Source organism: Sciurus vulgaris (assembly GCF_902686455.1).
Source record: "Sciurus vulgaris genome assembly, chromosome: 2".
Classification (NCBI taxonomy): Eukaryota; Metazoa; Chordata; class Mammalia; order Rodentia; family Sciuridae; genus Sciurus; species Sciurus vulgaris.
In genome coordinates, this window is record NC_136462.1 from 120530341 (window position 1) to 120542780 (window position 12440).

The window sequence follows — 12440 nt, forward strand, 5'->3', positions numbered from 1 at the left end:
AACAGGCAGGTGGGCAGGACACTTCCCCAATTGCCCAGGGGCTGGGCACAAAGGTCTCCAGTGATGAATTATTCACCAGAGCTGTGCTAAGTGCAGAATTAATCCCTTTCCTTCCAGCTGGCGGCCTCACTAAATTATCCCTCCAAGTCATGCGGGAAAACGCTGCCGAATTCATTTAGCTGCTGAGTGTTTTGATCTAGGCCTTGTGATTTTAGCTTCCCCTTTCTCAGCCCCCTCCCCCTGGAAGTGGGTAAAAAAACCCTTTTAGTAATGGATTTCCAAGAGGAAAGGAAAAGAAAAGAGATCAAGATTGGGTGTGTACCAGGAAAATAGTACTAGCGGAAATTCCATTCCATCAACCAAGAATTCATACACACAAATTCCACACATACACACTCTCATACAGTCACATTTGAAAGTCTACATGGAGATAGTCACATATGCACAGATGTGCACACATGCATACACACACACACACATCTGCAAGGTTGCACACATTTAATGCATACGTACCTGCTCACACATGTGTGCAAACCAACAGACATCTTCACACCCATTGGCACCCACAGAAGCTAAATCACCTTTCAGCTTAAGTATTTCTTGGTGAATTTACCTGAAAACTGGCCCATAAGGACTCACTTTGACCCTTGAATGTTGAAGACCAATTTAGGGGACTGAGTATGAAGTGCTAGTGTGGGTGGGTGTCCCATAAGGTTCTTGTGGCCATGGCACCCATTCATTCATTCCTTTAATCTGTGCATATTTGGTGAGGTAACCCTAAATGCCAAGAACTATGCAAGGCGAGAAGACTTTTGTCTGCCTCTATAGACTGAAGTGGGCAGAGAGGACAGTGGCCATGGAGACAATTGCCTCAAGCTCACCTTCAGTCGCCTTGGACATGGCTCTGCTCTTGTCTGAACACTTTTGGCACATTCTCCTTAAGGAGAGGCAGGAGGGTGTTGAGGATTGATGAAGGGGCCAGGTGGCACTGCAGGTAAGTCTAGAGGGTCCCCCTCCCTGCCTTCCAATCACCTTCACTACAAACCATCATTGTCTTCCATGCCACTGCAAACATCTATGCATCTGGGTTTTAGAGATATTACTTGAACATAACCCTCCAAATCCCCCCATTTTATAAAGCTTGCATCCTGAGAAAGCAGGGAATATGGAACCAACATTGAACAAGTAAATTCATAAGCAGGAATCAGCTAATGATAAGTGACCTGATAAAACTCAAAGTGACATGATAGGGAGTCCTTGGAGAGGATTCTTTGAATAAGATATCTAAGTAAGGTTATGAGCAAAGCTGCTATAACAAAGAGACCCTGTTCCTTCCAACCTATTGTTCAACTAAGGTGTTGCCTGCAACTTCATGGTGGAGGGCACCTGGTTTCCATTCTGTCTTGTATCTGCGGAAAGGCAAAAGTACAGCTAAGACCAGAATGGTCAATTCTTCCACCATTCAAACCAAACACTGTCTAAATCTCCAAAAGCCACCACCTGGAGATATTAGAGTCTTGTGGACACTTCAGCTACAGTGGGGCTTGTGATAGGGAGCCTCTTGGGACCTCTGGTTCATGTGGCTGACAGCTCTATCTTAGGGCAGCTCAGCTGTTTGCACAGGGTCAGATGGGCTACAGAGAGGAAGTGCTTCATGAGAAATGAATATGCGTGCTCTATTTGCACACGGCCTCAGTCTGAGGACACCATCTTTTTCCCTATGAGCCTCCACGTCCAGGAGATCCAGGCACAGGCTATTCTGCTTCTGATTTTGGTGAGCACGACCTCCAACACCCACCATTTCCACATCACCCTTTCTCAGAGCTCTAAGAACAAAAGCATGGTGGGTTTCCAAATAGAGAGTGAAAAGGGCTCTCTCAACACCCCACCCTGGACAGGAATATCCTTAGCCACACCCATCATGGTGGTCGTTTCACCCTCTCCCCGTGCTCTGCCATGACAGGAAGCCCACTTCCTCCAGAAGCAACCCATCCTATGATTCAGTAACTGAAACTACATGACAGAAATGTTCCCCCCACAGGGAGCCCACTATGCCTCCCAGCCCTCCCTCTGTCCCAGGCTCCTGGCTCTGCCCTCTGGGGCTGCAGTGCACCCAGCAAGCCTCCTACACAGATCATATCATCAACCATCAAGCATGTTTGTGAGCTGATAAGCTAACAGAGCCTACAGACTGTGAATGGCAAGAGGTGGTGATCTCTGGTTTGGGATTTTGTTCTTGACTATGGTATATTGGTGGTGGGTTTGTTTTTACCCCTAGTGGGATTTCTCTATGGGAATTTTTTGCTTAGAGTGATCTGCCTTAAGCTAGAGTTGTATATGCAGGTAAGTACATGAATAAATACACACAGATACATAAAAACTAGAGTATATACACCTAAACATATGCAGAAATCCTCTCTTTATCACATAGTTGGACTGTTAGCCTTAGAGGTTCTTTAGGCTCCAAGAATCCATGGCCGTTCCACATACACATGCACAAATCAAACTTTGGTCTCCTGCTTTCCCCCTCTGATCTCAGCCTCTTTGAAGAGTATATGTGGTCCCCCGAGAGGCTGTACTTCTCTTAGTTCTTTTTAATGAACTGGTTTCAAGATCCCACCGAATCCTGGGTGCCCTCCAGCTTGTGGCCAGCCTCTTTGAAGTACAGCAAACACTAGCCAGCTTCCCCAGGCACACAGTGGGTACTCATCAGGTCCATCCCTGCCTCTGCTTGGAAACACACCTCCCTCATCTGGGTGTTCATCCCATGTCCTGTCTTGGGGCTGGGATTTGGGACTCAATGTCTTGTCCAGGAAGAGGGTATCAGGTAGAGGTAAGGCTACATCCACCCCTAACCTACATATAACCCAAAAGACACTAAAAAATTGAAAACCCTTAGCTTCCTTGGATTTTGGCACAGGGGGGATGCATTTGAGGAGAGGAAGTAGTGGTCCTGCTACCCACTTGGAGGGAAGCAATGGCCACCACAGTCAGGTGTAAGCCCCATCTCCTTTTCTTCCTCATTGGGAAAGGGTAGGGCAGTCTGATGCCATGAAAAGAGCTATTCTGATGCCTTGGTCACAAAATCCTCTCTGGAGACCAGCCCAGAGTGGGGAACAAGTGGCTATTTAGCAAATGTAGGAAGAGAGGGCAGGGGACAGGCAGAATCATGCTGGCTTTTGATTAATAGTCATGAGATTTTTTGAAAGCCACATATGATGACCTTAGGCTGGTCCTTAGAGAAATCCCAACATAAAACTGCCTCTACTTCTTCACCAAACACAAACATTGCTGCCTGAAGTCCAATGTCCATAGCATGATATTCTTCTCCATTGGCTGTATCCTCTGTAAGGTTCTGTTCCCACCCCCAAGATTCTAGCTCTGTAAACACCATCATAAGATGATGATGGATACAGAGAAAGAGACCCTTCCCCTCTCACCATCTCCCAACACCCCTGTCTTCCATTCCTTACCCAAAGTCCCCTACTCTGTCTTTTCACTGTCTGGTTGCAAGGCAGAAAACAAAGTAAAGAGGCCTGCCCCACCACCCCATTTACATGTGCCCCTTCCTCACCAGCTAAGAACCCAAGTACAGTTTGGAGGAATGAGAAATAACAGCTTGTGCTTGTCCAGGGCTAGCCTGGCCCTTGGGTCACGGATGCATGGTATGGAGGCAGGTCTCATCTCCCACCATCAAAGACTCCTATATGCTTTTCACAAAGCCTGAACCCATCCTGTGGTGCTCTGTGCCTTAAAGCCAGTATCATCCCCACAGTCTCTTGGCTATCATGTCTCTCTTCCCAAGCTCCCCACCTCAGAGACAGGAAATTCAATACTCCTTCCATACTCCTTACTCACTTCTCCAACAGTGACCTCCCTCCCTCCCAGCAAGCCCTCTCCTACTTCTATCAGCTCCTTCCAAACCTCTTCCCTCTGTCCCTGTGGTTTCCTACCCCACCCACCTTCTCCTTCCTGAGGCCATCTCCAAGGAAGTCAGTTCCCATGCCCATGTCAGCCATGCTGATGTTTGCAAACTTTTTTAGCAATTCTTTTTTTATATACTTTATTTTATTTATTTATTTTTATGCAGTGCTGAGGATCAAACCCATGCTCACCCATGCTAAGCAAGCAGTCTACCACTGAACCACAATCGCAGCCCCTATAAACTTTTTATATCCTCCCCATCCTGAACCAACTCTCCTTCCTATGGCTGCTCTTTCTTACACTTGGTTTCTGATTTACATCCTTCCCATTGTCTCCCCTTGACAGCATTCCTCTTAAAGTTTCCCCCAAAATGATGGAACCCAATCTGCATGGGTGGGTAAAAAGGACCATCACCCCTTTCTCTAAACAAATTCTTCACTTTGGTGTAGCCAGTCTGTTGTTTACCTTCATCCTTACCAAGGCAGTGAGAGTCCATTTGGAAATGGGAGTCCATCCACCTGGCATGTCTACTGCTGTACTTTGAACTTAGACAGGGTTTCTCCTCTCTGTGGTATTTCACCTTCTTCATCTCAGTCCACCTTCTAGGCTTGAGGTCACTCTGGACCCTGATTTTATCATACAACACATCCAGAGTCCCACTCACACCCCACCCCAAGCTCCAGGTCACCTGTGATGATGTGGGGACACTTTTAGTGCTGTAACGTGTGCATGCACACCCGCAGACCTAGGCTTGGATCCTGTACTTTATTCTGGTCACTCTTCACTTCATTCCCTTATCTGTAAAAGAGGTTGTCCCAACCAGCCAGGGATACAGTGAGAACAGAATGAGGGGGATCCATGCCCAGGACAGTGTCCTACAGTCACTGGTAAAGGGAGCTCTTAACACGGTTCACCGAAGTTGCTGACAAACATGATGAACTTATCAAGGATGAGGACAGGGCTCCTGGAGGAGGGGGGACATTGGAGCCCCAATAATCCATCACTCAGCACTCACCTTTCATGACAGCTGCTCCACCAGCTTCATATCCATAAGGACATCAGGGGGCCTTGTCAAGTGCTGAAGATTAACATCACCAACACCACATTTGACTTCACAGCAATTTTTTAGAGAATGAAGAAAGGGGAAAGAGACAATTCTTTCTCTAGAGGCCAGATTTGCTGGACTTCCCAGTGTACCCTGGGAGCTGTGGAGGGGATAAAGAAATAAGCCCTGCTTCCCAGACCAGGGCAGGACAAAAAGAGCCATAGTGTTTCCAGTCATTGTAATTCAGGAGACCTGATGCAGGTTAATCTCACATTCATCACCAGCCACAGAACCTCAGTTGCTGTGGGAATGTGAGTCTGCAACTCCCTTTGAGAGGCAGAGCATACTAAGTCAGGATGTAGGAATGTCTGAAAAGGTGGACATTTGGACTTTCCCCAGTTCAGTCTCTCCTTACAAGCCAATGCATAATTGATAGACTGAAGAAGCGGGAGCAGGGAAAGATGGGGAGACAGGGCATAGGCTTCCAGACCAAACTTCTCAATGTGGGTCTGACCTTGTGATTCTCCCCATCCCAAAGGTGGACCACCCTAACCTAGACCTCTTTCAGCCAAACCAGATGTATCACAGCTAAGGTCATTCATGTATGAGTTCATTAACCATTTATTAGATCTCTAACCTACGCCTTACAGTAAAGCACTCCAACAGATTATCACCACCATCTTGCTAAGAAGGTTCTAGTTGAAATAGGTACATTGAGCATACACATATTAGGGGAAGCATCACAAAGAGGTATGGTTTGAACCCTGTGTCAAATGGTGGCTTAGAAATTGACAAGGCAAAGGTGCATCAGGCAAAGGGACCTGCATGTGCAAAGACATGTGACTTTGCACAGGCTTGACAGTGACTAGAGCCCATGGGACGTATGGGGTTAAAGTGAACAGTGAGACTGGAGATGAGGTGTAACCTAAATTGTGGAGAGCCTGGATGACAGGATAGACAATTTGAACTTTGTCAAAAAGTGTTGTGATGCTAAAGAAGTTCCTTGAGTAGAATGTGGTCTGACCTATATGTTGTATAAAAGTCTCTCTAGATGTGAATAGGGGGAACTCAAGAGAAAAGATTAAATACTGAAAGAGCAGGCTTCAGGCTAATGAGTGAACTCACAGTCCATCCACTGGACCACAGGCAGGGCTCTGTTTAATACTAGAACCCCTGACAGAATTTTAAAAAATCTTTATCAGTGGCTTCCCTCCTCTGACCCCACAACTTGCTTTTGGATTAACACTCTGACACCATTTTCTGGGAAATAAATGATGGCCCCAGTGAGGATTAACACCGGGACCCTTGTAGACTGAAAGACAAACTTGGCCTCAAACTCCTCCACCACAGCTGCAAGACCATGCAGGATACCATAAAGGAGGCATATGTGCAGGGAAGGCAGCAAGCCCTCTTGAAGGGCCTGTTGTCTGAGCCTTGCCCACAGCTGAAGAGATAAGAACCTACAACTGCGGCCACAGGAAATGACAAAGCAGTGACTGATCGGGGAGCCGCTGCACAGGGCTCATTATGGCGCTTGCCAGCGGGCGAGACACCCTTATCAGGGAGAAAATTGCATCAGGCCTCCTGAATTACTAGCGATTGGAAGCAGATTTCTTGGGACGCACTTTGTTAGATACCTAATGAGCGGGATACAGAAGAGCAGAGCCTAAAGCCGGTGGGGCGGGGGACAAATGTCTTTGTTAAACAGAATTTGTCAGTTTCCGCTCCAGGCTCCCTGGGGAGGGTTCAGGGCCAGCTAATTGAATTAAGAGCATGTGCTCTCCAGCTAGAAGGCTCAGGGCGGGGCAAGAGGCAGGCAGGCAGGCAGGCAGGCCGGCCGGCCGGAAGGCGGGCATTTTCAGCACCAAGGACAGCAGCTGCAGTCTGGCTACTCTGTAATTGCCAGGGCAGGCTGGAGCTGTTGCATTTTGCATGATCAGGGACCTAGGGGTTGGAGGGGTAGGAGGGAAGCAAAGGATGTTGGGTGAAGGAGGGAGACAGATGACCTAAGAAGCTGCAATCCTGGGATGCCATTGGCTTGCTTTGTCTCAACAGACCCAGCTCTGCTGGCAACAGTGAGGGCTGGAAGTCTGAAAGGGCATCTTCTCCCCACCATGGTGCTCACATGTGTTGTGGGCGGCTGTGGCAGCCAAGGAGTCGTGCTCTGGGAACTGAGTCTGAGCTAGCGCATGGCCTGTGCATCGCTTTGAGCTTTCAAAGTCAGTCTCCAATTATAACTCTAATGAAGCAGGATGTGCTGCATCCACGCAGCAACAGAGTGAGGGGCCACTTGTCAGCCCCAAGCTGCCCCAGAAGGTGGGGCAGGGCCTGCCAACTAGAAGAGAAAATAAACAGGATTGCGGGGGTTGGCCAGCAACCCCCATCTCACCTGGAAGAAAGAGAACAAGGCAAGGCCAGGCCTGAATAGGGAGGAATTTCATCTCTCAGCCTTCACCCTCTCCCCATCCTCCAGCAGCCTGGTCCCTCCCCGTTGTCTCAGATAAGCTCCTTTCCACTAGGAGCAAGAAGGTAAAAACACATTTCCCTCCCCAAAATGTGGAAAGACTGAATCTAAGGAGTTGCAAGGGTCAATGTTGGCCAAAAAGAAAGGGAACTATTAGGAAAACCTAGGCACTGTGATCTTCTGTGTGCCCTGCACCTCATATGACAGCAAATGCCCCTGGCTTCCCCTGCTAGGCCTGTGCTGCTGGAGGTCTACAGATGTTTCTATATGTCACCCACTCACCTTGCCTCCAAACCCCAAGCCAGGATGGATCCTGGCAAAGTTGAATGGGACAGAGGATCAGAAGTGTGCACAGAAGACCTGCAGGGTGGGAGGTACAGCATGAAGCAACTGTGTGGACAGACAAGGTCCATGAGGGAGAGCAGAGCACAGTAGAGCCCCTGAGTCTGGCAGGGACTACAGGAAGGGTTGCTGGGGGTGGGATGGGCAGAAAACATAAAACCCATGGACACTCTGCCTTTCCTCATAATACCTCCTGCCCACCAGAAACTGATGAGGTGAAGACACTGGTCTGGATTAAAGGTTAGGCTCCTTTTTAATATATCTTTGTGATGAAATTAATTATAAATAGTAAACATCAGAATCCGCATAAATGTACCTGGTGAGTGCCCAACTCTGACCAGGGCTCAGTAAACAAGCTCTGGGTCACTGAATTGACCTAGCTGGTGCTGGGGCCACACAGGGTGGACAGCAAGGAAACAGGCTGTGGGGGAGGGAACTTCCTCAGCAATTGTCCCTGCTTTCAGTAATGATGGGGGCACCTCTGGAGACCTCTCTTGATTTCATTACTTCTACTTCCTCCCCTAACTGGATTAGACGGCAGTCTATGAAATCCCGGGCATTGAAATTGGCTTTCTGCCTGGAAATGAGGAGAAATATCATTACAGGTCCTGAATCAGCATATCAAGCCCCAGGGGCTACCTGGCCAATGGGGAGGTGGCCTTCTTTCCTTCATTCTTCCATCCATCCATCCATCCATCCATCCAATATGCATTTCATAGCTTCCCTCTGCAGCCAATCTGGTTTCAGCAGTTCTGATTAGGAGAGAGGGATGGTACTTTTCTCTATTTAAAACACACAACCAGAAAGTCCTAAATCATCCAATTCAGATGCTACCTTGAGTGTATCCATAGGATAGTTTCTGAAGTAGTTGAGTGAGACAGCCAGGACTGATGCTTATGGACAAAACAGGCCCAGAAGTCCTGGTTAGGACATGCGATCAGTGATCTGCCAAAGTCAGCCTCAGAGTCACCCAATTCCCCCCTCTTCCCATTCCAAGAGACTTTGTATAGCTGCTTTATATCCATTTGCTCTGGGGCAGGGGCGGGGGGGAGGGGGGATTGGAGCCCAAAATGGACTGGATGACTGTATACCTGTATGACTGTTCCTAAGTCTACTGACTCAAGTCCAAATATATTTGGACCAAATTACACACCAAATTTTATAGCACATAAAGGAATCATGTAAAGGCTATCAGTGGTCAAGTAAAGAATTCTTGTCCTAACTCATCTAGTCCCTATACGTGGATCCACTTAGAGAGATCCACCCCTACTCATTCTCACTCTGGGTGTTCAGGGTCAAGCACTGGGCACTTCCTACCCTGAGCACATGTGTCCTGGTTGGTGCTATGCCTATTCCTCTATTTGCTTCTAGCACAATACTAGACCTGGAACAAAGTATCTGCATGTAACCAAGAGAGGATCCCAACAGCCTATGTGAGTTTGGACTAGCTTACCTTTAAGGTTTCTACAAACCTTGAGACTGCATGATTCTTAGAACAGGCAGAGTATAGAACTAACCACAGATTTCAAACCAGCTTTACAGTAACCCATCCCCAAAGGGAGCACAGACATGTCCCAAAGCATAATGAACTTAAAATGTTTGTAAAGAAAATAAAAATAGCAAGCAAGCCTGGAACTAGAGAACAAGGTGAAAGCACAGATAACTAACTGATGGGTTGGAAGAATCTAGAAAAACTGCAAACAAGTGTGGGCAGAGGCATCAAGGCTTTCTGCAGGGGAAGGGATGCAGTAGGGCCCAACTTGAGACAAACAGAGATGAGAGCCATAGTCATGCCAGAACTTTGAAGAGGAAGAGGCCCATGGGAGTATACAGAGAGGAGAGAGACTGTGATGGTGATAAGACTGAACAATGATAAAGGAGATTAAATGGAAAATGTCTACACAGCAAAGGGTGTCAAAAAAGTGTAGGACTTTTAGAAGCTTCTGAGTAGGGGAGAGATGGGTGGCATATTTATTTATTGAGCACCTACAAGGATCCAATGTGTCCTTGCTTAAATTTATGCCTTAGTGTGGGCACCAGGGGAGGGAGACAGACAGTTAACAAGTAAGCCATTTTTTGAAAGTTAATTTTCTGGCAGAGTAAGTACTAAGAGCAGAGTAAAATGGGACTCTGAATAGAAAGTGTATTGGAAGTGGGGTTACTTTAGATAGAGTAGGGGGCTCTATCTCAAAAGCTTTGCTGAGAACATCATGTCTGTCTGGGCTGAGATTTGCATGATGAGCAGGGACAGCTGTGGTAAGATCCATGTGGCCCTCCAGGTAGAGAGAGCAGCAGATGCAAAGGCTCAGAAGCAGGGAAGAGCTTGGATTGTAGGAAGAACAACAGGACAGTGTGGCCAGGACCTTGTGGGCAAGGGGACTGTGGCAGACCGAACATGGAGTCAGGCATCCTTGACCTTCTGAGCCATGAGGATTGGGAGACTTAGGGTATAACACAAGACACAGAGAAAGGGCCTGTCCAAAGTTTCTCTGCATCTTCTCAGAGACCAGAAAACTTCTTGACACCAAACAACAGCAGTGTTCTGCCCATCCTGGACCCCAAGATCCTAGATGAGAAGCTGGGTATCATCCACGAGTCCTGGTCTGAGGCCACCATGAGCTCCACAATGAACTCCAGTCAATCCACCTCTAAGGATGTAGAGGAAGAGCCTCAGATTCCAGAGATGCCCCATGACATGGTGAGTGTCCCTCCCTTGGGCAGGGCAGGATGGCACAATGATGAGGACCACGGGAAGGAGACTCAAGGGCCACCTCTGGGACTGGTTCATCCCTGAGGCAGCAAGTAGCACTCCTGTTAAGGGGGTCTTTGGGCACCCCCAAAGACAAGCTGACGGAAGGCATGGATTCATCCTTTAACAGTTTCTTCATCTTTTGAATGGAACTCTCATGTGACTTTTTTTGAAACAAACCCCAGCAACACTTATGGAACCCAGGGTTCCATTTATTCAAGTCACTATCAGCTGAAGGGGGAAACCCGCCCCCCCCCCCCAGAGACTAGTTGTAACTTATAGAAGAGGAATTTGGTGCTCAAAGACAAGAGGACACCATTTTTAGGCACAGTATCTGTCCTTGATCATGGGACTTTTGGCATGGGGAGGAGTCACTGCAGAATCTCAGCCCCTTGGTGCAGTTAGCTGGAGAACAGGCCACCCAAAACACAGTTTAATCAAAGTCCCCAGAGGAGGTACTGCCCTAGTTACCATGGGTGACTTCATTTGTGGCTTCCTCCCTTCTTCCACAGCGGATCCCATGGGGAACGCTGCTCCAGAAGATCCTGAGAAAAGGCCCCAGAAAAGGCCACTGGCCCAGTAGGAAACCCAGGTCCTCCTCCTCTCAGGACCTGTCCCCCTCCATTGACAGCCTCCTCATCTACCCCTGGCATTTCTGCACCTTTCTGGAACTTATGACATCAGACGAATAGAAAGGGTTGCTACCTGCTTCGTGTCCCCTCCCACCAGGAGCAGGACTTCCTGTGGTAACCACAGCTCTCCTCTCGTGGGCTATTTCTGCAATTCCCTCCTTTCACCTCTGCCCCTTGGGGAAACCACTCTCAGGAGCCATTTCCAGCATGGCCATAAATTGCATTGAGAATAAAGATTCAGATCTTGTCCTTGGAGATTTGGGGCAGCATGAATAAACCAATTCCCTGCTGCCCCTTAAAGTCTTATCCGGGACCCCCATCCATACCTTCTTTTGCCTGTAAGCAGCAGTATGGGGCTGGGGGGAGTAGCAAAAATGCCAGAGAAGAAAGAAAAAGGGAAAGAAAAGTGTCAACTAAGGAGAAAGGCAAATAGGAATAAAGGGGAAAGGCGACCCTGGCCACTGCCCGAGAGCAGCGGAGAGCTCAGGGCAATTCTCCTGCCCTCACCCCACTCTCAGGGTTGGGCCACCAGTCACGCCTCTGTCCTCATCCCTGCAGGCAGGCCTCAACACCTGCATCACTCCGTCTCTGGGAGCACAGACATCAAGTGCCATCTGGCTGGACAAACCTCTCATGTCCAATGCCTAAGCACCACACCCTGTATCACCAAGGTGGGAGCAGTCCCCAGCCGCTCTTCTCATGCTTTACATGGGAGAGTTCTCTGGCTTATAGTCTAAAGGGCAAAGAATCCATTGTCTGCATTGAGAGCAGCATGTCTGGGGGCCTGGGTTAGGTTAGAGATATTTATATATAATGCTATAGATTTGTTTGGGGGAAGTGAAGCAGGGAAAGGGTTGGAAGGGCTGGCTTGGTATCTCACTGTGTTTATGAAATGTGATAGCAAAACCAGCAGAAGAGGAAGGGGCCTTTAAATATAGGATGGATTTGGTAGCTGGGCAATTTAGACAATTATTTGTAAATATCTGAAATGATATTATAACATGGGCAGTGGGCCAGTTAGTCTTGATTTTCTCTTTAGGATTACACCAAAAGACAGGGGACTAGACTGCAGCCTGAGAAATCAAGGTTAGCCATTAGGAGGAACTGTCTTTGAGCAAGAGTAACCACTGAGTGACAGAGGGAGGAGGGAAGGACGTACACAAAGGCACCAAGACAGGCAAGATTCTGGGAATTTCAGGTGACAATGAGGGGCTTGGGCTGCCCATGCCCACAGACTATTAGAGGTGCTGTGAGTTTGGCCTAATGGTGGAACTCAAGCATGCC

General features: G+C 48.0%; 1 protein-coding gene across 1 annotated transcript in view; it reads left to right on the forward strand.

Annotated features, from left to right (window-relative positions):
* The window catches only part of CCDC33 (coiled-coil domain containing 33), a 104201-nt gene that overhangs the window by 59509 nt on the left and 32252 nt on the right, over nt 1–12440 (forward strand). The window contains exon 12 of the mRNA XM_079127315.1: nt 10279–10473. Coding sequence (XP_078983441.1) covers nt 10279–10473 — 195 coding nt within the window. The remainder of the gene's footprint in view (nt 1–10278; nt 10474–12440) is intronic.